The sequence below is a fragment of the Melanostigma gelatinosum genome (assembly GCF_949748355.1).
Source record: "Melanostigma gelatinosum genome assembly, chromosome: 17".
In the NCBI taxonomy this organism is placed as follows: Eukaryota; Metazoa; Chordata; class Actinopteri; order Perciformes; family Zoarcidae; genus Melanostigma; species Melanostigma gelatinosum.
This window is the reverse complement of record NC_136650.1, coordinates 2,733,642-2,758,359: the sequence shown is the minus strand read 5'-3', so window position 1 is coordinate 2,758,359 and position 24,718 is coordinate 2,733,642. Positions and strand designations below refer to the sequence as shown.

General features: G+C 44.3%; 1 protein-coding gene across 3 annotated transcripts; it reads right to left on the bottom strand.

Moving 5' to 3' along the window:
* Positions 1 to 413: 413 nt before the first annotated feature.
* On the bottom strand, positions 414 to 24,443 carry sacm1la (SAC1 like phosphatidylinositide phosphatase a). Of its 3 annotated transcripts, XM_079288108.1 has the most exons (20): positions 24,351 to 24,443; positions 20,195 to 20,292; positions 17,368 to 17,442; positions 17,149 to 17,276; positions 10,021 to 10,170; positions 8,565 to 8,624; positions 8,443 to 8,476; positions 8,208 to 8,309; positions 8,012 to 8,097; positions 7,783 to 7,869; positions 7,632 to 7,700; positions 7,463 to 7,542; positions 5,662 to 5,760; positions 5,444 to 5,582; positions 5,244 to 5,313; positions 5,082 to 5,154; positions 4,891 to 4,984; positions 4,391 to 4,483; positions 4,246 to 4,303; positions 414 to 3,294 (listed from the first exon to the last, which is right to left on the bottom strand). In XM_079288108.1, the coding sequence occupies exons 1-20, from the start codon at positions 24,377 to 24,379 to the stop codon at positions 3,158 to 3,160; spliced, it is 1,761 nt and encodes a 586-aa protein (XP_079144234.1). In that variant the 5' UTR covers positions 24,380 to 24,443; the 3' UTR covers positions 414 to 3,157. The 3 variants fall into 3 exon arrangements, 2 of the variants coding, with proteins under 2 accessions (XP_079144234.1, XP_079144235.1); XM_079288109.1 differs by lacking the exon at positions 10,021 to 10,170; XR_013772745.1 differs by lacking the exon at positions 414 to 3,294 and having other exon boundaries at positions 4,259 to 4,303; positions 5,082 to 5,119.
* Positions 24,444 to 24,718: the final 275 nt, after the last annotated feature.

The following is a 24,718-nucleotide window of genomic DNA, read 5'->3' as shown; positions in this document are numbered from 1 at the left end:
ATACTGTATATCTATATAGATATAGATAGCAGCTCTCATCTTATTACATACACCTTGCTACAACTAATGCAGTCTAATGAAACAGCCTGTGTGTTCTCTGCAGTTTATTGAGAACTACATAAAGAACTGGATGAAGTGTGGTTCTGGAAGAGCACTGAAGAATGTGAGAAACACAAGCCCATTAAACTTAATAACTCATCCTGGCTTCCAATACCTCAGCTAGGAATGTGGTTTATAGCATTACAAAGACACATTTCTAGCTATACAACCCCGATGTTCCTCATATACGACAACCTTCAGACATAAAAACACCAGCATCAGCTGTACAGCGCAGGGTTTCATCAATGTGTAATATCCTTTAAACCAATGTCTGAATGATCCCAAGTACAACTTGCAAAAAGATGTCTAAAGTGTTTCATTTTAAACGCTTGGATATTTATTTGATTTCTTTAAATGAAGAATGAACTCTCCACACCTTTCTAAACCCCCAGGACAGAGAAAAGGGCCCAGGGTCCCCAGTAAAGTGAGCTAGTCATGTTACACCACACATATCGCATCGCACACCTCAGTGCAGCAGCTGTTAGAACCTGTGGAACCTGCAGCAGCACACGGTGGACAGATCTGTTCTTATGATGATGGGGTAACATGGCCAAGCATACTTCAACTAAGGTGCTGCTGAATGACCGGCAACACTTCCACTGACAAATGATACTGTGTTACATCCAGCTCTCATTGTAAAATGTATTACAAGAACATGTCCATGAGACCGATTTCACCTCCACTGCACACATTACACACCAGATGTTCCTGTAAAAAGTAGTTGAACAGAAACACTTTGCTCAAAGTCCACTTACTGCTGTAGCTCACGAGCAGCGCCACAACGTACAGAGAGCAGAACGTCTAGCTGACCTCAAGTCACAAGTTGTCTTTTATCACACAAGCTAGGTTGAGTAAATAAGAGATCCATGTATGTTGTGCATGTTTGATCTTATTTGCACACTTTATTGTCTTGTTGGGCAACCTATGAATGTGCATAAGTTGTGTTGCTCCCACACAGCTCGTTCTTACACTTATCTTGTTGACACATCATCCTGTTCACCAAATATATTGTCTTGTTCACAAGTTCTTTTCTTGTGTGCACAAGATTTAAAGATGTTTGGGGACTTTAGGACTCCAGAAGTAAGTGGACTTTGACCTACACTGTTACACAAAGTTACATAGTTCAGATCAGAAGGAAACAACTTCGTGCAAATGCTAGCATGATCATAGCTAAATAAACATGAGACTCAATTCAAATCAATCACTCACCTAATGTATTGTAGCCTACCACTAGTTGTTCTGATGGGATACATGAGATCATGTTTACACTGCCGGAATGATCTTGAACACATCATGGACAACTAACAGCACACATCCTGCATGTGAAATAATACACAGAAGAAGAAGGCAGGGGGGCCAGACTGCTAAAGAAGACGATCGTAGGCTCCATCTTTAATTAACATCCGAGTGTCAAAGCAAAATCATGTCTTTAAATATTGGATGAATGTCTTTTTGCTCTCTGCTGAGGGGCAGGAATGGAAGGCTGCATTTGGACTTCTCCTCTGGACCAGAGCAGCACAAACCCAATCCTCTGAGGAAACTGAACCACGGTGCACGGGAAACTGTAAACTGTGGCGCTTCTGTGGTTACTAATGCGCTTTTAGGTCTGAGATCCAATTGAATCACTGTTAATGATCATCTGGAGATAAAGTGCTCGGACTTCACCACAACATAATTATCTGGTATTCTCAAGATACAGCATAACACTAGTTTCTAAGACTGCTAGAATAAGAAATTGCAATATAAAGATATCAAATGGAGGTCAGAATGGTAACATTGTGCATAGGCCCTCTTCCTTTCAAACATGAGTGGAATGATGAAGCCCACATGGACACACCATGAACACCAGACGCCTGTTCACTCAACATAATGGAGACACTGAAGTGCTGCTGACCCCAGAACTACGTGTGATATCTCCAGGTAACATTACAATCAAAGCCACAATGTGAAGAATTTACTGACAACATTGCATGCTGCCATGGATCAACCCAGGGACACGGCGATGGACATAGACCATGACGGTAAAAAGTGCTACAGGCTAATTTTTCTGACAAACAAATGAATCTGGCTCCAGACCTCGATGAGACGCTCACATCTCCCATCTGTTAAGAGACTCAAAAAGGTCGGCTGTTTATCCCTAGAACAGAGCTCTGTGGGCAGAATTAAGAATAGGGACGTTCTCTTCCTACATATGGAGCTAGCTCCCTAGAATAAGAAAGGTCCATCTAACCATCACGCACGGAATCTCTGGTGATGAACACAGAATTATCAGCATCTCTGAAGCATTACAGAGCTTTGGGCTTCTTTCAGCTCATTGTTTTACAGTCCAAAAAGCAGCAGGCAGCTGCTTACAGTGAAAAAGCTCTGATAACTGTGTACACTAGCGGCCCTACACCAAACAAACAGAGGTGTTCACCACATCAACTTCATACAGTGTTTCAGCTTGGTTCTGCCCACAAGTTCAAAAAGATGTCCAAACTGCACGTAACACCTCCTTCTTTCCTCTGTTGGTTTCATTGGACCTCTTAGGGCGGGACATCTTACAAGCTCTATCATTTCTATTGGTCCATAGAGTTTGGTGACATCATGACATTTTCAGCATAGCTCCACCAAACTTCCCCCTGACTGGAGGTCTACTCAGCCAGAGTAATCAAAACACAGGTGTGTAGGACCTTTCACTAAAAGGCGTGTACTGAAGCACAACAGAAAAATGCTTATGACATTTTGACATTTAACATTTTAAGAATGGTAAAGGAATAAGAAAATGAGCAGTAGTGTTATACATTGGCTTTTTTTAAAGGAAACTAAAGAAAATTGAAACAGTAAAGTAAAGCGCCATCACAGAGTCTCTGTATAACTGACAACATAACACAAACAAAACCAACCTCAAGATACTGTATGCAACTATAAGGTAGACCATGTGACAGAGTGTGTGCAACAACTGAAGAAGGTGAAAGATGTTGTAGACAAACAGGTGTGGAGGGTAGAATGGAGGCAGCAGATCAGTCTGGAGTCCAGACCCGGGGAAGAAGACTGCAGACACTCCTCTCACACACACTCAGTCCAGCTTCTCCTTGTGAACCAGTTTGGGGGCGTCCACAAAGTCTTGGCCATTGAAAAGGATGATGGTGGCTGTGATGGCACTAGCAGCCCCCCAGAACAGCACGTAGGCCAGGGTCTCTGTCCATGTGTCACCTACAAGTGAAATTGCAGTCATTTTTTCTGGTTGTCAAAACCACAAGAAGCATTTTCGCTGAAGCTCTTCAGCTAAAGGTGCTTCAGCCGCGGCCGTCCATCTCACACACACATCTGACCAGATTCACTTCTGTTTGAATGAATACAGTCTACACAGGCAGAGTAACAGCTGCATTTCATGAGTCCATACACATGCAGCTGTGACGTCTATTTCTTTGGTTTTACACTGACCACTATAGCGGCTGTGTGTCGGGCTGACCGACTGTACTGTACTGTGCTTCTGTGTCGACACAGACGGAGGAGTGGAGCTGCTGCTGTGGCTTCGTAGCCTGTGTAGACTCAGTGGAACAGTCATTGGTCACATTGCTAACATTAGATAACTTAAAATCCGACTATATAGACCGTAATGTGCCCGTCAACATTGTGACACCAATGTTAAGTGACTTGACTTCCTAATGTTAGCTTTGAACAGATGCCGTATAGAGCATAGCATATCGAAGTAGAACAGGAAAGGGGAACATTGACTGAGGTTCTGCAGAGTTCCAAGCTTGCTCAAATGTTATTGGAGCACATAGCGAAAGGGGGCGGGACTTAGGAAGGGTCCATTGACAGGTTTTCTTCTGTAATAGTCGTGTTATTACTCGACAAAAGTCACTATTCTCAACTGTTACTTTCTTCTCTCGGTAGAATGAACTTAAGTTGGAACAGATGTCGTACATAGCATAGCATATCTAAGTATAACTTAACAAAGTCAACAGGGAAGAAATAAATCGCCATTGATAACATTTCTATGAGCTGATAGCAACGCCACTAACAATGTTAAGACCTATTCATTCACAAATTACAATTTCCTGTAGCTTTAAATCAGTTAATAGAATAAGATTTCAGCCCTGATGGACTGAACCAACAGAGGTGATAAAAGTGTACGCTGACAAGCAGAGAAGAACTTACCGGCCATGAGAAGACAGACGATGCACATAGAAAATGCCACCAGCATAATGATGGGCAGCTGCAAAAAGAGCAGAATTCAAAAGGTTAGACTAACAGTCACATGAACTGCTGCTGCTGATGAGAGGGACAATGCAGATATACTGACCGTGAGGAACTTCCAGTCCTTCTGCACACGAAGAGGAGTGGGTCCATCAGACTCATCGACAGCAAAGTTACCGAGAAACAGGTCAATGGAATCCTGAAAGCAACAAAACCACATCGACACCCTGACTGGACTCGTCACACCATTCTAAATCAGATTCATTTACTTATTGGGGCTTGAAATGTGAAACATGACAGGTTAAAGTGGTAAAGCTTGCTCTGTATAGATTGGAACTGATAGTGTGACATGAACAGGAAATAGAAGCACTAAAGTTGTATGTGGATTCTCGTCTATCTTTCAACGAGTCAATGCAACTTGAACATTTAACCACAATCTTGTTAAAGAGATTCTGCTGTCGTGAAGGTGTGCAGATATGTTTTTGTCTTCACTGCCATATTCAAGGCATCTTTGTGTTAGTTTAGTCTACTGAATATTGGTAATTAAGTTTCCCACTTATTTCAATGATGATGAACCTACAACACATCCTGTCATAGACATCATACCTGTCTGAATCCATCAGAAAAGTTGTTTTTGTAGTAGCGGATCATTGAGTTCCAGCCGTCCATCAGCAGCCCCCAACTGGTCCTCTTCCCCGTCCTGATGGAGACATCAGGTTATTAAACTAGTGCAGGGGGGCTCCAGAAAACAACACGTTGGTCAACTGATGTGTGGTATAGGATGCGACAGACTGTACCTTGTGAAGTCTGTTTTTAAGGCTCCAGTTCCTGCGTACTGAACAGCACATGCATTGGCATTGTCAGCCCATGCTGGTTAGAGCACACACAGAGAACAGTGAGGGCTCACTTCTACTCATCACACAACACGTGCTTACAGTCGAGCATACAGAGGACATTACCGTTCTTGTAGATCTTTTCAAACTCGGCCTGCTCTTCAATCCGCTGACCTACATTCAGAACCCCAATCCTCTGTGCACACACGGGCACATTACATAGAAGAAGACTCAGGATGTTAAATTCAATAACCTGCATCTTTCCAAAATAACATGACATGAGTGAATACATGGGATTTACTGCGCGGTAGTGAGGTTCAAAATACCTGAAGCTGAGACTGAAGGGAGCGTCGGGCCAGCAGGCTCTGGATGACGTTGGTCCTGTCCAGGCAGTCCATGCAGTTACTGCGGAAGAGTCCTCTCTGTTGGGCCACCGTCTTCCCCTCTGGGTTCACCATGAAGTAACTACACACAGAGACAGGCCTGAATATTCCTACACAGTACACAACAGATACTAGCCCCGAACAGATGCTGGTGAAGTTACCTGTATTGATCTTGTGTCTCAGCGACATCATCCACTAAGATCTGGAGACGGTCCCACCTCATGTGGCTGCACTCTTTGTGGAAGTCGAAGGCGATGTAACTGAGGAAACACAATGTCATGGTGCTATAGTTAGATTAGGAGGAGATGTCTGCAGCATTCATTGTTACAGAACTAGATGTCATCTTTACAGTTTCTAAGGAGAGATGGCTGGAAAAGGAAGGTGTCTACCAAACTAAACAAATGTAACTGTGTTACAGCCGGCTTTCTCCAGGAAGATGATTTCTCACACCTGGTTTCTGTGATCGGGCTGGGGGATTAGAGAAGCCTGGTTCCCCTAGCAGCAGCAGCAGCAACGGGTGTGCCCAGATGTTCCTATACCATATAAATCTCAAGTTGGCACACCCAGCATAATCTAAGAGCAGCACAGCTTTCCATAAACAACTGCTGCTGGCTCAGCCGCTACTTCATTACAGTCATTTAATATTCGAATACCTAAAAAACACCTTAAAAAATAAGAATTCAGACATGTTAATTCTATGGCTGAGGAAAGCTCCATCAATATGCTTGCACATGAGCTAATCTCTCTCAAAGCCAGAGAGCAGAGAAGTTAGTCTCAAACTGGTGATGTCATCTTGTAGAAAGTGTGCAGCTGCTCCATAGATTATGAAGGGGACACTTATTTGGTGGCGTTTTCTTTTTTAATACCCAAATGAGCTTTGTTCTATTGCAGTGTTGTCAGTTGTGAAACAGAAGATGGAGCCATAAACATTCCCCTGGTGCTCAGTGTCATCTAGAACATCTTTCCGGTTCCACACTTTAGACTGGATGACATCACAAGTCTGAGATCTTCATTAGACGGGCTACTTCAGTAAGAATTACAAAGCACTGAAAGCAAAGGATTTTCTATATCCACACATATGTTTATGGACTTAATGAATGAAGGACTGATACATTATCTTCACTTACATTAACATTCATTGTGGCATGACTTGATAAACATTACAGTCAAGGTGTCAATAAATCAATCAAAAAGTAGATACGGTCTGATTCTTCATTTCAAAGTTCTATCAGTTGTTATTAAATATGATTAGCTATTTACAGACTGTGTGGGCTAATTGTCTAATTCTCCTTTATAATAATTCACAATATGTTAACAATCAACAGATAGATATCGTAGTAATTATTAAGATCAGGGTATACGTATGCGGCTTTAACAGACAAACTCTTTCTGTGGAGTCTACGTGGGAGCCAGGTGGATTTCTCCAGGAGAACACAGATCTCACTAACATTTATATTGATATATTGATATTGGAGACAGAGATACAGAGTTGGGTTAAGACATGTGCAATTTACTGCCAACATGAAGGAGATGACAATGAGAGGTGGGCGGGGAGAAATGTTTGTTTACTAGAAAGTACATTTTCTGACTGAATGGATGAGACCTGGCAGAGCATGAAATCCTCCTCCTCTATTATGTTCTATGTTACACTGACAAGCAGATGCTCATCAGGAGCGATGAAGCTCAATTACTGAGTCAAGTCTGACACCTAGTGGTAACAATCGGTACTCCAGACCAGACCGCTGTTGGAACAGGCTTGACTGGCTTAATATCAAACTGGTTTGAAAACACTGACATGAATGTATGAAAAGAGGAAAGCTGCTCTTCCACAAGAACGTCACAGGTATGAAAGATGTATACACAGATGTACAGTAGCCAGGTCCAGCAACCTGGTTCCTCAGAGTAACCTGAATGACGCATTAAGGGTCCGTGTACTCAGTGAAGTCATGGAGGGACACTTACTTGAGCATACCATTGTTCATGCCAGACACCATCTTGGCAAAGGCCTGCGCTAGTGGCTTCTCTGAGCCCTTCTGGTTCACCTGGAAAAACACACAAATTGGCCTCAGAAGAACTTGCTGATATTTCCTTTCAAAGAAAGAATGGAAAGAGCTTGACTAAGGGTCCTCACCAGGTTCAGAATAGTTTGCTTCCCGTAGATGAGGAGCTGAGAGTCAAAATGCCTCTGGAAACCATCTATCTATACAACGTTTTCACATGGTTAGCATTTTCACACCTCACCATTAAAATGCACACAGAAACAGGGAAACGCCTGCTCTTACGTGATTGGTGGTCTTGTTGATGACAGGTTTAGGTTTGTATTTGAGGTTGGGCCTCTGACTCCAGTAAAAGGGGATGGAGCCTCGTGTCTGGGGATGAAAAACAAAGGGAAATCTGCATTTCTCAAACTTGAATGCTTTAACTTTTGGACAAAATGTTGCACAGAAAAAAGTAGAAAAAGCCAGGTACCAATGAGCCACATAGTCTAACAGGGCCGGCTGTCATACTTGCCTGTATAAATGAAGCCTTTGCTCCCTCATACAGAACTATCTGCTCAGTCTCCACAAAGTTGGCAGCATGGCCTTCAGAGTCGATGCCTGGCGGCAGCAGGACAGGGCGTCAGCAGTCAGGCGGACACCATTAGCTGCTGCTGTACCTTCATATTGCAGTTCAACAAAGAGGCGGTGTCATGCAACAGGGGGTTTACCTCGAACGTAGTATCTGACGCCAGCCCGGAAGCAGCTCCTCCTGGATATGAGGATCCACTCAAAGATCTTTCCGTTCATACGACACGGCTTCATGACAATGACTGCACCAGGAGGGTCAAGGAAACGCTTTGCTCAGAAATTGATCTCATCTTATCTACCGTGTGTTGTAGATCAGATCAGATGCCTCATGCTCCATTAGAAAACATCAGATGTTAGATTTAGTAAAAAGGATACATCCATGGACCACAGGAAGTGCAAACTTATGAAGCTATGGGGAAGCAGTGACAGTTATTGTAATGAAATAAGTAGAAAAACATGGAGTGAAAAACAAACGGGTGAGCAGTCACGTGTGTTACCTCTGGCTGTGCAGCCAGCTCTCTCAAGAGGTTCCCATTCCACACAAACCTCTGATCTGCCTGAAAACCACAAGAAACACCATGTCATTTATCAACACATTATTCATCCTCTTTATCATCATGAGCATCATCATGATCAGCATTAGCTTACCAAGAACTAAATAGAATCAAAAATGATGGATAAACAATGTTACTCGGGGTGGGGAAATGGATTCTTAGATGCAGGATCTTATATAGATTGTATTAATAATAGACAATGGAAGAACATTTGTTTATTTCAATTATGGATGATTATGAGCATGCTATGTTTTAAAAGTAGCAAGTAGTCCCACAGTGAGAAAAACAAAAATAGGGGGGGTGCCTGATAAAGACTATTATATGTCGATCATTTGAGCAGTAATTTAGGCAATCCTTTCGGCATTGTCACATATTTGTGGAAACACTGTACATAGAAAACTCCACTACTGATCTTGTACAAACCATTTACAAACTACAAAGAACTATATTTTTGTTGTTGTAAACAAATCAAAAGAAAAGACCAAAAACAACACCGTCAGTCCCTCACTTCTCTCTGACTTCCTGTCTGTAGCTCTCAGCCCCAAGCCCATTGGTTCCTACTGAACTCACAATGACACAGAGCTTCCAGTTTATTGGGTACACCTAGCTAAAACTTTAGCAGTCAAAGGTACCATCACACATGTGTGAATGCTGTTATTTAGCTTACCCTCGTCAATATCAATGGGCTGGACAAAATAATAGAAACACCTGTCAGTATACAAATATGTAAATACAGTTGAATCAACACCTCTCGGATAGTTTCACTGTGGAATTTGACTGAATGAGTTTTATCCAGGTGTAAACTGACACAGAGTATATACAGTATATAGTTAAAGGTAAAGGCTCAGTCATTCCCTGAAACAGCTGGTCTCTTTAGATTTCAGCAGACTTTACTCAAACAGGAGGAAATTGTGCATTTATTGGGGACTATATTTAGTGGCGGATTAATCCACATTTGGTGCTCTAGTGAGTATTGTGGATTGAGTCAGAATAAACTACAGTGCGTGTGTTCATGGTAATGAAGGAACAACAGCGAGTGAATTGATGAGATTTGAACAAAGTTCTTTGGCTCATGCATATGGGATTTGCTCACAATAAGAAAACAGAATATCACCTATTGCCTGGCTCCTGATTTATCCCTCACAATCTTTTGAGATTTTTTTATCGCTAGTCGCTCTGTAGAGTCAAATTTAATATGTGGGTCCCTGTATTGATATGTCGTATCCACACATACAGCCACAAACTCAGATGTGATACAGACTGAGCACATCCAGAAAATCACTTCTGTTCAGGGTCTATTTGGGCATTTCAGACCACTTGAGTGAAACAGTCTGTCTGGCCTTTTTACCAGAAAGAAAATAGTGTGAAACTCTGTGAGGCAACTGATTGGATGTCTCACCCTCTCCAGCAGACTCATCTCTTGGAAGTCGGGGCTGGTGTTGGCCAGCCGCTGCAGAGTGTGCGTCAGGTCGTAGTCAGTGCAGAAGTAGAAGCCGTCTGTCATCAGCACATTGTTTATCATGGACAGGAAAGTCTTATTCTCCTGAGACTAGAGGCGGAAAGACAGACTTTTAGGACTCAGGAAACTCATGACGATGCACTTTGCAGAGAACTGCATACTCATGTTATACTAGTGCTGTGAGTTCGGGGTGCACCGATCCGACCTTCTCTCTCCTGATTCCTTCACTCTAGTATGTGCCAATACTGATAGCAGCTCTCTCTTCCACCCACATTGAGATGTGAATACCTCCCTGCATGGACCATCTGTGCAGGTTACTAGTTTACTAACTAGTGAAACATTCAAGTTGAGAGTGGGACTGTTAAAGTTGTCAGGCTGGGCAGTGTGTCGATATATTTTCAAACGAGATGTAGGACGAGACAAAACCGTTTGTATCCATAGTTTGATGTTGCGTTTCACAACTTGTATCTTCTCAACCCCGCCCCACTCTCCCACTCTGACTGCATCTAAACCTCCCCCACTCTGCCTGCCCCCCCACTCCCCCACTCTGCCTCCCCCACTCTGCCTGCATGTAAACCTCCCCCACTCTCCCTGTGCAGCAGGGACTCACGGAGCCTGTGGCAGGGCATTAGGACCATAACGGACTACAAACTACCGCCACAGACCTGTGACAGTCACACCTCCCTGCTTAACAACCTCAATGGCTTCTTTGCACGCTTCGAAGCACAGAACAACACACCTGCGCAGAAAACCACCCCCCCCACCGACGACCAGGCTCTGTGCCTGTCCCCAGCCAGTGTGAGGAGCACACTGCTGAGGATTAATACCCGCAAGGCTGCGGGACCTGACAACATTCCTGGTCGTGTGCTGAGGGACTGCGCAGAGGAGCTCACGGATGTCCTCACCGACATCTTTAACACCTCCCTGAGCCAGGCTGTTGTTCCCACGTGCTTCAAGGAAACCACCATCATTCCTGTGCCGAAGAAGTCATCTCCAGCCTGCTTCAACGACTACCGCCCCGTCGCATTGACTTCTACCATCATGAAGTGTTTCGAAAGGCTGGTCATGAAGCAGATCAAATCCACCCTTCCTCCCTCCCTGGACCCGTTTCAGTTTGCTTACCGAACTAAACGGTCCACAGAGGATGCAATCTCCTCCGCTCTACACCCAGCCCTCACACACCTGGACACTAAGAACTCCTACGTCAGAATGCTGTTCATAGATTTCAGCTCAGCATTCAATACAATCATCCCCCAGCAGCTTGTGTGTAAACTTACAGACCTGGGCCTCAGCCCCTCTCTCTGCAACTGGTTGTTGGACTTCCTCACAGAGAGACCACAAGCTGTTCGGGTCAACAACAACACTTCGAACACACTAACACTGAGTACGGGGGCCCCCCAAGGTTGTGTGCTCAGCCCCCTTCTCTTCACCCTGCTGACCCATGACTGTAAACCCAACTACAGCTCCAACCACATCGTGAAGTTCGCTGACGACACTACCGTGGTAGGTCTCATCAGCCACAACGATGAGACTAACTACAGGAAGGAAGTGAACCAGCTGGTCCGTTGGTGCCAAAATAACAATCTCTTCCTCAATGTGGGGAAAACAAAGGAGATTGTTGTTGACTTCAGGAGAACCCACTCCCAACCCCCCCTCCCTCTGACCATCAATGGTGCTGCTGTGGAACAGGTGAGCAGCACCAAATTCCTCGGTGTGACAATCACAGATGACCTCACCTGGAACAGCAACACCACTGCACTGGCAAAGAAGGCCCAGCAACGCCTGTACTTCATCAGGAAGCTCAAGCGAGCAGGAGCCCCCCCCCCCATCATGCTCTCATTCTACCGAGGCGCCACTGAGAGCATCCTCAGCAGCTGCATCACGCTGTGGTTCGGAAGCTGCACCGCCTCCAACCGCAAGAGCCTGCAGCGCATTGTGAACTCTGCCCAGAGGATCATCGGAGTCTCACTCCCTACACTACAGGACATTTACAACACCCGCCTCACCCGCAAAGCACTCGGCATTGCGGGTGACCCCACCCACCCCTCCAACAGCCTCTTCAGCCTCCTGCCTTCAGGGAGAAGGTTCCGCAGTCTCCGTTCGAGCTCTACCCGGCTGAGGAACAGCTTCTTCCACCAGGCGGTCAGGATGCTGAACTCTCTCCCTCCCTCTCTCCTCTCGCTCCCCCTCTCTCCCCCCCTGCCATCTCTCCCCTGACCTCTCTACCCTCCCCCTCACCCACCTTTCCCCACTGCCTCAAATGGAACATACCAGGACATCTACTCCCCCTCACACCCCTTCCCTCATCCAGCACCAGTCACTTTATCAGCACCAGTCACTTTTTATCAGCACCAGTCACTTTTTATTCTCTGCTGCTACTTGTTTAAATCCTTTATCTAGGCCCTTATGTTCTTAACTTTATTCTATTTTATTCTATTATATGTTATATGTTCATGTCTATATTACACTGTGGGACTGCGAGAAACGGCATTTCGAATTTTCTGTATGCATAACACATGTGGAAACTTTGACAATAAAGTGAACTTTGACTTTGACTTTGACTGACTGTGTGACTGCATGCAAACCTCCCCCACTCTCCCTGTGTGACTGCATGCAAACCTCCCCCACTCTCCCTGTGTGACTGCATATAAACCTCCCCCACTCTCCCTCTGTCTGCATATAAACCTCTCCCACTCTCCCTCTGTCTGCATGTAAACCTCCCCCACTCTCCCTCTGTGACTGCATGTAAACCTCCCCCACTCTCCCTGTGTGACTGCATGCAAACCTCCCCACTCTCCCTGTGTGACTGCATATAAACCTCCCCCACTCTCCCTCTGTCTGCATGTAAACCTCCCCCACTCTCCCTCTGTGACTGCATGTAAACCTCCCCCACTCTCCCTGTGTGACTGCATGTAAACCTCCCCCACTCTCCCTCTGTGACTGCATGTAAACCTCCCCCACTCTCCCTCTGTGACTGCATGTAAACCTCTCCCACTCTGCCTCTGTGACTGCATGTAAACCTCCCCCACTCTCCCTCTGTCTGCATGTAAACCTCTCCCACTCTGCCTCTGTGACTGCATGTAAACCTCCCCCACTCTCCCTCTGTGACTGCATGTAAACCTCTCCCACTCTCCCTCTGTGACTGCATGTAAACCTCCCCCACTCTCCCTCTGTGACTGCATGTAAACCTCCCCCACTCTCCCTCTGTGACTGCATGTAAACCTCTCCCACTCTCCCTCTGTGACTGCATGTAAACCTCTCCCACTCTCCCTCTGTGACTGCATGCAAACCTCCCCCACTCTGCCTCTGTGACTGCATGCAAACCTCCCCCACTCTCCCTCTGTGACTGCATGTAAACCTCTCCCACTCTCCCTCTGTGACTGCATGTAAACCTCTCCCACTCTCCCTCTGTGACTGCATGCAAACCTCCCCCACTCTCCCTCTGTGACTGCATGTAAACCTCTCCCACTCTCCCTCTGTGACTGCATGTAAACCTCCCCCACTCTCCCTCTGTGACTGCATGTAAACCTCTCCCACTCTCCCTCTGTGACTGCATGCAAACCTCCCCCACTCTGCCTCTGTGACTGCATGCAAACCTCCCCCACTCTCCCTCTGTGACTGCATGTAAACCTCCCCCACTCTGCCTCTGTGACTGCATGCAAACCTCCCCCACTCACCCTCTGTGACTGCATGCAAACCTCCCCCACTCTGCCTCTGTGACTGCATGTAAACCTCCCCCACTCTCCCTCTGTGACTGCATGTAAACCTCCCCCACTCTCCCTCTGTGACTGCATGTAAACCTCCCCCACTCTCCCTCTGTGACTGCATGTAAACCTCTCCCACTCTGCCTCTGTGACTGCATGTAAACCTCCCCCACTCTCCCTCTGTGACTGCATGTAAACCTCTCCCACTCTCCCTCTGTGACTGCATGTAAACCTCCCCCACTCTCCCTCTGTGACTGCATGTAAACCTCTCCCACTCTCCCTCTGTGACTGCATGTAAACCTCCCCCACTCTCCCTCTGTGACTGCATGTAAACCTCCCCCACTCTCCCTCTGTGACTGCATGTAAACCTCCCCCACTCTCCCTCTGTGACTGCATGTAAACCTCCCCCACTCTCCCTCTGTGACTGCATGTAAACCTCCCCCACTCTCCCTCTGTGACTGCATGTAAACCTCCCCCACTCTCCCTCTGTGACTGCATGTAAACCTCCCCCACTCTCCCTCTGTGACTGCATGTAAACCTCTCCCACTCTCCCTCTGTGACTGCATGTAAACCTCTCCCACTCTCCCTCTGTGACTGCATGCAAACCTCCCCCACTCTGCCTCTGTGACTGCATGCAAACCTCCCCCACTCTCCCTCTGTGACTGCATGTAAACCTCTCCCACTCTCCCTCTGTGACTGCATGTAAACCTCTCCCACTCTCCCTCTGTGACTGCATGCAAACCTCCCCCACTCTCCCTCTGTGACTGCATGTAAACCTCTCCCACTCTCCCTCTGTGACTGCATGTAAACCTCCCCCACTCTCCCTCTGTGACTGCATGTAAACCTCTCCCACTCTCCCTCTGTGACTGCATGCAAACCTCCCCCACTCTCCCTCTGTGACTGCATGTAAACCTCTCCCACTCTCCCTCTGTGACTGCATGTAAACCTCTCCCACTCTCCCTCTGTGACTGTATGTAAACCTCCCCCACTCTGCCTCTGTGACTGCATGTAAACCTCCCCCACTCTCCCTCTGTGACTGCATGTAAACCTCTCCCACTCTCCCTCTGTGACTGCATGTAAACCTCTCCCACTCTCCCTCTGTGACTGCATGTAAACCTCCCCCACTGAGTGCCTGACTGAGATATGACGTTACACCATTGCTTTTTCAAAATAGGTGCGGCAATGTTCAGCTGGAAATGTTGCCAGCCATAAATCAGCTGATCCACTTCCACCATATAATGTATATTTCCCTGTGTCTGTGATTGAAACATGGTCAAATCTTTGTGAGGTGAAACGAGTCAGCTAGAAAGATTAGAAAGTAAGTCAGAGAGTAAACTAGCTGGCTACAGCTGACAACATGTCCCTTTCACTGATGTCAGTCATCATGTCAGTCTCATCAAATGAGAAAGGGCTTTTCGTTCCCTCCGTCTCAAATCAAGGACCCATTGTTTGGAAATAAATACGAATTTGAATAGTAAATCCATCATCATTATCACGGTCAATAGCTTGACAGGCGTAGCAACAGCAGCTGAGGGCTTGGTGAAGGGCAGGTCTCTTTTTGACAGGTTATGCTGCTGCTCTTCAGTCTTCTGAAGAGGAAACAAACAGGTCTGACTGCTATGCATCTTTGCTGGGCTAATAGGATGTGTCTGCTAAGCCAGTTAGCACAGAGAGTCGAGACTGAAGTTACACCTCCACCTTCCACTGTTCACTCACTCCATCTGCTTTCCTACCCTCCTCTCACTAGATCAGTGCCGTCCTGTTCTACCAGTCCTCATACGAGGACTAGTTTGTACTTGCTACTCAAACCTGCAGTCCTTTAGTAGTCCTACAGTCCACACAGTGTTCTACCATGAAGCATAAAGTTTTCAGCCAAGGCTGCTCTATCAATTAGAATACCAGGGAATAGAGGCAGTAGCAGATGAATAATGCACTGCCTGCTACACTGAAATTAGATAGCACAGTGTGAAGAAAGATCCTGAAACATGAGGTCTCACTCATACAAGTTGGCAGAACAGAGTGTGATAGTGTACCAGACCATCAAATAGTACCAGTAAAAGTATTCCAGCCCTACTATCATGGACCTCATTGGGCAGCAAAGTTCAGAAATGATAAGAAAATATAATTTAAGTTTTATTTTGACTGCTAGTGGTCACTAATGTAATGATTCAAAAAAATGAAAGACCAAAGTTTGTCCCAGATAGCATTGACTACATCAGAGCAGATATAACTGGCTATGATTAACTGAAAGCAGGAAATGACCCGGGTGGAGAAGTTTAAAAAGAACTTCCAGTTATTGTAAAGGGCCTGTGATTGTGTTGGCGTTCCATACTACTAATACTACTTTACTAACAGTCATTCAGAAAGAAGGTAAAGATCTTACAGAATGGAGTTCATAGAGGTCAAATTCATTCTTCAACATGGATCAACAAATATGAACTAGCAATCTATCTGATCTGTAATAAAGATAATTCCCACGCACCAAACTGGTTTTATTTCAAAAAGGCTATTGAAAGATAATACACAACACATATTAATCGTTGTGGATGACTTAAAGAAATAAAATATATCTCTTGAAATGCAGAGAAAGCTTAAACCCTAAAAAGGTTTCATTTTATTTTCTGCTTCATAAATGAAAGTGGATAATGAATTTAATTTGGAGTTGAGTTTGAGATTTTCTGTATTATACTTTTGTCTGTACTCATTACTATTTTAAAGAGTTACAGGGCTCAGCAAGGAAAAAACATGTCTTGTTATGTATTTTAGTGCACAAATCATGATTTAACAACATCTGAATCAAAATGTGATGAAAGTTGTGAGGTTGTTTTCTTTTCTCAATCAAATCTGATCAACCCCCCCCCCCCCCCCCACACCCCCCAGTCCAGATGAAGCAGATCAGACAGATCAACTCTTAGTAAATAACATTGTTGCTTATTTAGTCAGGAATATTTCATGCTGCTGAGAAATATTTAAGATTTGAAAGAAGTTTTTCAAGTAAAATACATAGCAACGTTTTGTGAAACCCATCTCACCCAGAGTCAGAAGAGTTTCATTTGATCGTGTCCAGTCCAGAGATTGGTCCTGGAAGCAGAGGAAACTGCGATCCAGGCCAGCTGGGACTAAGACAGCTTTGGAATCATTCAAATATATGTTGCGTTTCTCTTCTGACAGAGCTAGTACATTAAAAGTTATTTTTGAAATAAGAATACTTCAGGTTGTACATCCCTGTGTGGTGCAGTGCCTGCATGGAAATGGGAAAACACCAGCACCAACATTTATAAAGGGTGAATCTGCAGCTCAATGTACAGTGTAGACTGTTAGAAGCATTGTCTTTTGCCGATTTTGAGAGAATAGTCTTGCTGACCTGGATCTCTGAGAGATGCAGCACAGTCTTCTTGTAAGAGATCACGTCAAAGTCCACAGCCTTCCACACAGCGTGGCCCAGGAGGCTGCCCACATTCCTCTTCCTGGTGATGACTATCAGGTACATCCCTGTGTGGTGGAAGTGGGCAGTCAACGCTGTTTTACCGCACAGGCTTCAAAGACGTGTTTAACAAAGCACTGACAACACCACGGTACCTACCTGCTACCAGGCGCACGGTTCCCATGATGCCACATATAGGTCTGGTGACCGCTGAGGGGGGGACGTCTTTTTTACCTGGGAAAGCACCGCAACGGTTCACAAGTTACATGCTTTGTCAAAGTGCTGGAAATTTCACTTTCTAATTTATCTTTATAAACTTCCTGGTAACTCAACTATTAAATGTCAGAAAGATTGATAAGAGAAAAAATGTAGATACAACTTATATTTGGACCTCCATAGTGATTTAGTGGGCATATGTTTAGCAAAAGTTCTAATCGTAACTACAAATATGTATTCATTTTCAGAATTTTAACCCTTTTGGTTAAATAATGCCACATTGTTTTTATGAAAAAAGGCAGAAAATTCATTTATTTTTCAGTCAGAGAAATGTCAAGAACCAGCCTTTTTAGTTGGGCTTTAATTGAGCGTTATCTATTTCAGACCCTACCTCTGGGGTTTTCCCACCTCATATTGATGATATTTGTGCTGGCGTTTACTCAGTTTGTTTGTTTGTTTTGGCTGTTATATAGTCTGATTAATTAGCTACAGCATTGATTTTGATGCATAGGATCAAACATTGCAGCACAATACAGCAGCAACAACACCAACACGAAAACCAGAAAAATAGCATGTGTTAGCATGAGAAACAGGCTCCGTCGGAAAATAGTAACAACTACATTATTAAAGCCAGGGGTGTATAATGACAGCTTGACATGAAATCATATAACATGTTATACTGTGATGGCAGTGGGATCAAATAATGTGGTTATAAACAGGTTTCAGTGGGACATTTTTGTCCTTAAGGGTCTGAGTGTCTGTATTTTGGCTACACAGTGTATCATAGACTTATATGTATGTCATATGCATGAAAAATTCAAAATCAAGAAGTCAAAAATGTCTGTAGTGAAGCTCAAGAGTTGGGAGAGGTTTGAATATGAATTTGATAAATCTACCATCAAGCTCCTTCAGTAAACTTCTTGACAGTACCATCATTCCATCCAATGGTTCTCATATGACACTCCTTTGTCCATTTATACAGATATTTACTGTATGTTGAAATACAGGAAAAAAACTGAGATTGTGTCAGCCAAGGACAAGGACAGACTGCAGCGCATCATTCGCTCTGCTGAGAGGGTGATTGGCTGGACGGCAGACTCGCTTCAGGGTCCTTGAAGCGAGCAAGAAGGATTGTAGCTGACCCCTCTCACCCTGGACATGAACTGTTCGAGCCCCTTCCCTCTGGCAGGAGGATGCGGTCCATCAGGAACAAGACCTCACGCCACATGAACAGTTTCTTCCCGTCTGCAGCCGGGCTCATTAACAGAGCCCGGGACCCCCACTGACTCTGACTCTGAGGGCCCCTCTGACCCCCAGGACAATTTCCTACCGGTCACTGCCCTGCACATCCCTTCAAGGTTTCTTTATTTAAACACACTTTACATTACACTTCATCTTAGTTGTTTATAGTACTGCTATCTGTTTGTTGTGCACTTTATTTTATATTCTTTTATACTCGATTGTAAACTTTAATACGTTTCTATTTCTTGCACTGTGTTGATTGTTAAATGTTATGCACCACCCGCCATGACAAATTCCTTGTATGTGCAACATATCATGGCAATAAACGGTTCTGATGAAGCTAGAACATGTACCCCTTACATGCTGTTGGGACTTCACCGTGCAGTTGGAACAAATAGAGTTGGGCCTACATGGTTCAACAGCCTGATTTGGGTTAAAGTCACACCAAGCCCAACCAGACGTTAAATCTCACCTACGTGTGGTTTTTGGTCCAAACTCAACGCTAAGGTCTCATTGGACGAGGGCCAAAGGCTCCACAGGGGGCTCCCTGTGTTACGGCCCTGATGTCACTGAGGCTATAAAAATCAGCGCTACCTACAGCTCTGTGCCATCCCACGCGATTCGAACAATGGTGTTGCTTTCAAGAAAACCTAGGAATAGTTCTACAGTCGCTGGACAAACAATAGACTGTTTTTTGGTCCTGAAGAAGAGAACGGATAACTTCTATGCCCCGTTCTCTTCCTGTTAAAGTCGACATTTGCTGGTCGTAAGGAAGAGAATTCCCTTAACTTCCAAGGAATCCCCTCGGAAGTCACTGCAAGTGAGGTTGGTAACTAACTTTATCAGTTAAAAGACCAGTGCCGAGTGCCCCAGTCGGGTTTCTGTGTGAGAGAGAAACAGTTCCTGTATTTTACTGCGACGATCTGCCTTGCTTTGAGCGGTTTTTATTTTTCCTCTATTGTTTAACTAACATGGCCTCTATCGTGGTGCTACCGCCGTTTTTGTAGTTTTACGTTGCATGATCACATACAAAACTACACCCGCCATTTTGGTTGTCCTATCTCTCTTCCGCCGTTTTTGTCGATGAAACTACATCTACCATTTTCATAGTCTTCTCTCCAAAACGCCATTTTGTAGTCTCGCATGTCTTGGTCACGTACGAGACTACACCCACAAACCACAGATTGTTTGTTGATAATTGATTATAGTTTGGTTATTGGTCCCTGATCTCAGGGTGGTGCCCCGTTATTAATAATTGTGGATAACCTTATTGACATTAATAATTCTGTTGATGTCAATAATTTAGTTTTTTATATTTGCTGATAACCAAACACGCTCCTGATAATGGTAATTGATGGCTAGCTGTAAGGTACATTTTTTTATATTTTTGATGTATTCTGAGCAAAGAAAATCTATAGTATGCAGTCAATACATGTGAAGAGTGAAAACAAAGCTTAAAGCTGATGGTTCAAAGGTGGTGAGAGCTTTCAACCAGAGCTCTTTGTCATTGAACGGTCAGACTTTCTACCTTTCAGGGTCATCTCATTTGAGACCCTGTCGATTGCCAGCACAGCATCAGCCCCCTCATCGCAGGCCTCTATGAAGAACTTCTCTGGGGTTGTGTGCCTGGGAAAGAAGAAGGGAGTTGAATTAAAGTTGAGTTTTTCATCCAGGGATAAACAGCTTGAACACGTTTATTCAGGTTCACCAAGCCTCACAATGTGCTACAGAAAATTATTTGGGATTCTCTCTCTTAGTCAAGACAGGAATGTGTTACAGAAGAGGATACCATTGTGAATGCAGAATGTGGGTACAAGACAATTCTCTTATTGGGAACCAGCCATGTTTCCTCATAGTTATACATTTCCCCTTTCTATTTATCTGTTCCCAATTTAATTTGTCTTTATTAATTGAATCAATATACATTTCCACAGCAGCAATTCCATCAGTACAACAAGAGAGTCATGTCATACTACTTATTTCTAACCTCTATAAAACAGACAAGATTCTGGAATCGGAAGCATTCTAGTTTCCGTTTGTAGTCTGAGTAGTATTAACCGATGGCGTTCGTATTTGTATTCAAAAGAGACAGTGAGAGTGCACTGATAGAATTCTTGCTGTGGACGTTAGGGTACAGGTAATTCCAGCTCTAAATGGTTTTTACCCAGCCTGTATTCATGAGCAGCCTTTGTATGTGTCCGTGGCTATTACAACCACCTACACGTTTATCATAATGTCGAAGAATTCTTTCCTGACTGCCCTTGTTTTAGGCCAGAGTTCCACCACTTAATACTGTCTTAAGTTGAAACATGTTTTTTTATATATTCATTATAAACAGGAAACAAAGAGAGAGAGGGATATGACATGGAGCAATGGTCCCCCAGCAAGGAATTGGACTGAACCAAGTAGACACGTTTAATATGGAGGGCCAACACATCAACAAAGCAAATTAGATCCACATGTCCAGATGTAGAGGAGCCCAAGTACTCTTTATTCAAGAACATGGCTCATTGATTACATTTAGTAACGCTCACCCTGTCCCCTCACTTAAATAGCCCTTGCTTGCGCTTGGAATTGCTCTGTTTCAGTCAAACTGTATGTTTGCACTCAGATATATTCTTGCTGGCACAGATTTCCTATGCTCCAGCTCTTCTCCTAACACTTGGGCTGCTTCTGTGTGCTCGTGAAACAACTGCTCTTGGATTTTTGTGTGCAATAACCCTGTCAGAACTCCCCAACCATCAGGATGCAAGGTGAAGTGTTGACCAACGAAACGATCCCTACCTCAAGGGTGCGTTCACTTTACTTCTTAGAGCGGCCCTGACCCCGACCTTTACTTCATTTGCGACTTTTGGAATAAAATGACAGTATACCCGCACCTGTACTTTTTTATTCTACTCTAATAACTCCGCTGGCTCCTATTACTTTACCCAACTTATTATGTTGTCATGCCCTGAATCAACCAGGTCAGATCATGCTCATTCACAGCTGCACAGAGAGCGAGCTGTTAGCTTTCTTGCTAGCTAGAGCTGAGATAGTTACCAATGTGGTCTGCCGCTTCTTTTTAATACATCCATGTTAAACTGTCCACCTCACTTTATCTATGATGGAGTCTTGTGGTTCCCTGCCAAGCTTGAACTGAGCTCATGTTGAAAGTGATACATTTTCAGTCTCAGCTAACGCCAACTCGATGCACAGTTAACGTTAGCTGTGTAGCCCTCCGCTATGTTTTTCTGCTGCGTTCATGAACCACATACACTGACTGATTCTCACTAGCATATGGGGAGGCTAGCCGTGACAGGAGGCCAGGCAGCTATTACAGAAGAAAAAAACATGCAGACTGTCTCTGCTGACTCGAGTAATATTATAGCCTGCAATTGAAAACCATGCTTTGAGTGAGTTACTGTTACCCCCTAAAACACAACTACTACTATCATTGCTCTCCTGCTTGCAGAACTTTCACCTTCTCGTGCGCTGTATTCCTTTTGATGTATCCCAAGTTATAATTGGTTACAGAGCTCGCCTTGTATGATCGGTACTGCGCATGTGCAACTCTTAATAGAGATGAGAAAGAAGTGAGATGGCTCGCTCATTAACTACTTTCATCATCAGCTCTGACAACAACAATGGGTTTTATTCAGATTTGTTTAATTGAATTGTGATTGATGAACAACTTTGAATGTCTTCTGGGTGCAGTCTGGTGAGGCATATTATATGAATATACACCGCAGAAGGGAACATGTGGAATGTTTACAGTTCAGATTCATATATTCACACCATCACACGCCATCTTGGTTTCAAAACGAGGCTTGGTCGCATGAGGGTTAACAAAAGTCATGTTTCTGATGCTGCTTTCCCATCGTGCAGCCGTTACCTGTAGACCGGATGCAACTGAAGCGGACCTAGCCTCCACATCAACCATGCAAGGTGCCACCTGCCCTTCAGGACGAACTAACCATTCACACATTCATTCACCATAGCCTTCAGAAGCTACAGGACACATCGACATGTGCAGTTCAACAGTACTAACGACAGAAACCTGCTTCCATTACAAAGGAACGACCAGACCTAAGTCCTTGGTTGTAATAAGCCCTTACTGTAGTCACAAGTATACAGGGTCAACATCAGACAAAGAAATCACTGAGTTGTCTGAGATATACATATATTAGAGACTCCTTGGCTCTGATTGCTTGATTTCGTCAGGTGCAGTGGAATCTTGCCAATGCACTAAAAGGAGGCAGAGGAACCCGATGTTTTTTCACAGATTATCTCTGTCATATACTACGGTCACGATACAGTGATAGTTTTAGCAAATAAGACAAAGGGTCATTTTCAATAAATGTATCAACTGCAGCGTTAAATGGACCAGAGATCATTGCTACAACTTGAGTAACCAAGCTTTAAGTCCCTACAGCAGAAGAATGTGAAGTGTAATGCTGTAGTGACACAACCACACAAACACGCTATTGTTGGCCTTCCACACCTCACATGTCTGTGCTACACCAACAGCCAGTATAATACTGAGACACCAACTGTTTAGGGACCACGCCCAATGGTTTGTGTGCTTTACAACAACTTGCTTAAGTTATCCATCACAGTGACTATCCTGATGTTTTTGTTGTGGTACTGCATCATGTAATCATAGTCACAAAGGGCCATTATTGTACTGGAGACCCTTTTTAAAGTGAGGTAAGAAAAGCAAACAGAGTCGGAGCCAAGATGAAGCTAAATGCTGAGGTCATGAGCCAATATTTAATCTTCACATCTTATATATTCATAAAACGATTCAATTATGTTTTCTGTATGGTTGATGTCCGTGCAAAATGGTGTAAATACTGTTTCAAAGCATACTCGACAATGCCAGGATGTGTCGGGTGGAATACACAACCCCTTTATTTGAACATATATTGGGGTTTAGAAATGAGCCTAACAAACTCACCATGTGTATCTGATGTGACTGTGACAGTAGGGATAGCATCAGTGGTACCGTCCTGTCAATGAACAGTGACATTACCGCTGACCCGGCACAGACGGTAGGACTGTAGCTATGTGTAACGTTACATAGACTGTATGGTTTGAACAGGGTGCGTGTCTGGGTAAGTACAGAGAGCTCTGTCAACTTTCAGAAAAGTTAGAACGTAGCTGGTGACAGCTAACGTTTAGCTTCACCAGATGTCAGAGTTCGGTCCACAGACAGCTGACTGAGGTCCGTGAGTCATGAGAGTGTATGAAGAACGTAATGTTTCAAAGCAATGTGTCAGAAAACAACAGTCCCATTGACACCCCTGAAAGGATATGTCGAACTATCCTGATGATAGATTATTAACCCAGAACGTCAAACAAACATCTGCTGCTAGCTAGGTTAACTAACTAACTTTGTGCCACCGTGTTCGCACTAAACACACCCCTCCATTAGAGCGTTAGGCGATAGAAGACATGGTCAGCCGTATACACCTCTTGCCAAGTGTTCATAAAGATGCCAACATGTTTCCTTCACAGTGTGTTGAGTGAAACTTGACTGGTTCCTGTTCTAACCTGACCAGCCGCTGTGTCATCTAACCTAGCGCTACTTGTGAACTCCAGCTCCTGCTTTCCCTCACTCATGAGCTTTGCCTCTCGTTTGGTTTTTATCAGACTTAGAAAATAACGATTTAAAAACGATTCACTATATTATATGTACTTACAAATTATATCTCTGGTAGGCGGTCGCCATCTTCGCTCCGTCTACCTGACCTCAGTGTGACGACAGCAGCAGTGAGAGCGGCGTCTGAGTGTGTTGCCAGATAAAAGTTGTAAAACCCACAGAGGGCGTAGTGCTCAAACTGCTGCTTCCCGGCTAACCCAATCGAACCTGGCATCCACAAGGCGAAACGATTGGTGGTACTTGTAGTTCAATCACAACAATAAGCTTGCCTTTGCTGTACAATAATTCAAATATTGAAAAGTAGCCAAAGAATAGCTCCATCCTGCTTCAGAGTTGAGCTTGAGTACCCTGTCAAATAGGTCCTCCACAAAACCCCACAAACCACAGCTCAAATAGTTCAAATTCCAT

Excerpts from the sequence above, each read along its gene's own strand:
- sacm1la (XM_079288108.1), bottom strand. The coding sequence starts at position 24,379 with ATGGCGACCGCCTACCAGAGATATAATTT. Across the intron at positions 17,443-20,194 it reads AAATGAGATGACCCTGAAAG|GTAAAAAAGACGTCCCCCCC; the intron begins GTAGAAAGTCTG and ends GTGCTTTCCCAG. Across the intron at positions 7,870-8,011 it reads CAAAGGCTTCATTTATACAG|ACACGAGGCTCCATCCCCTT; the intron begins GCAAGTATGACA and ends TTTCATCCCCAG.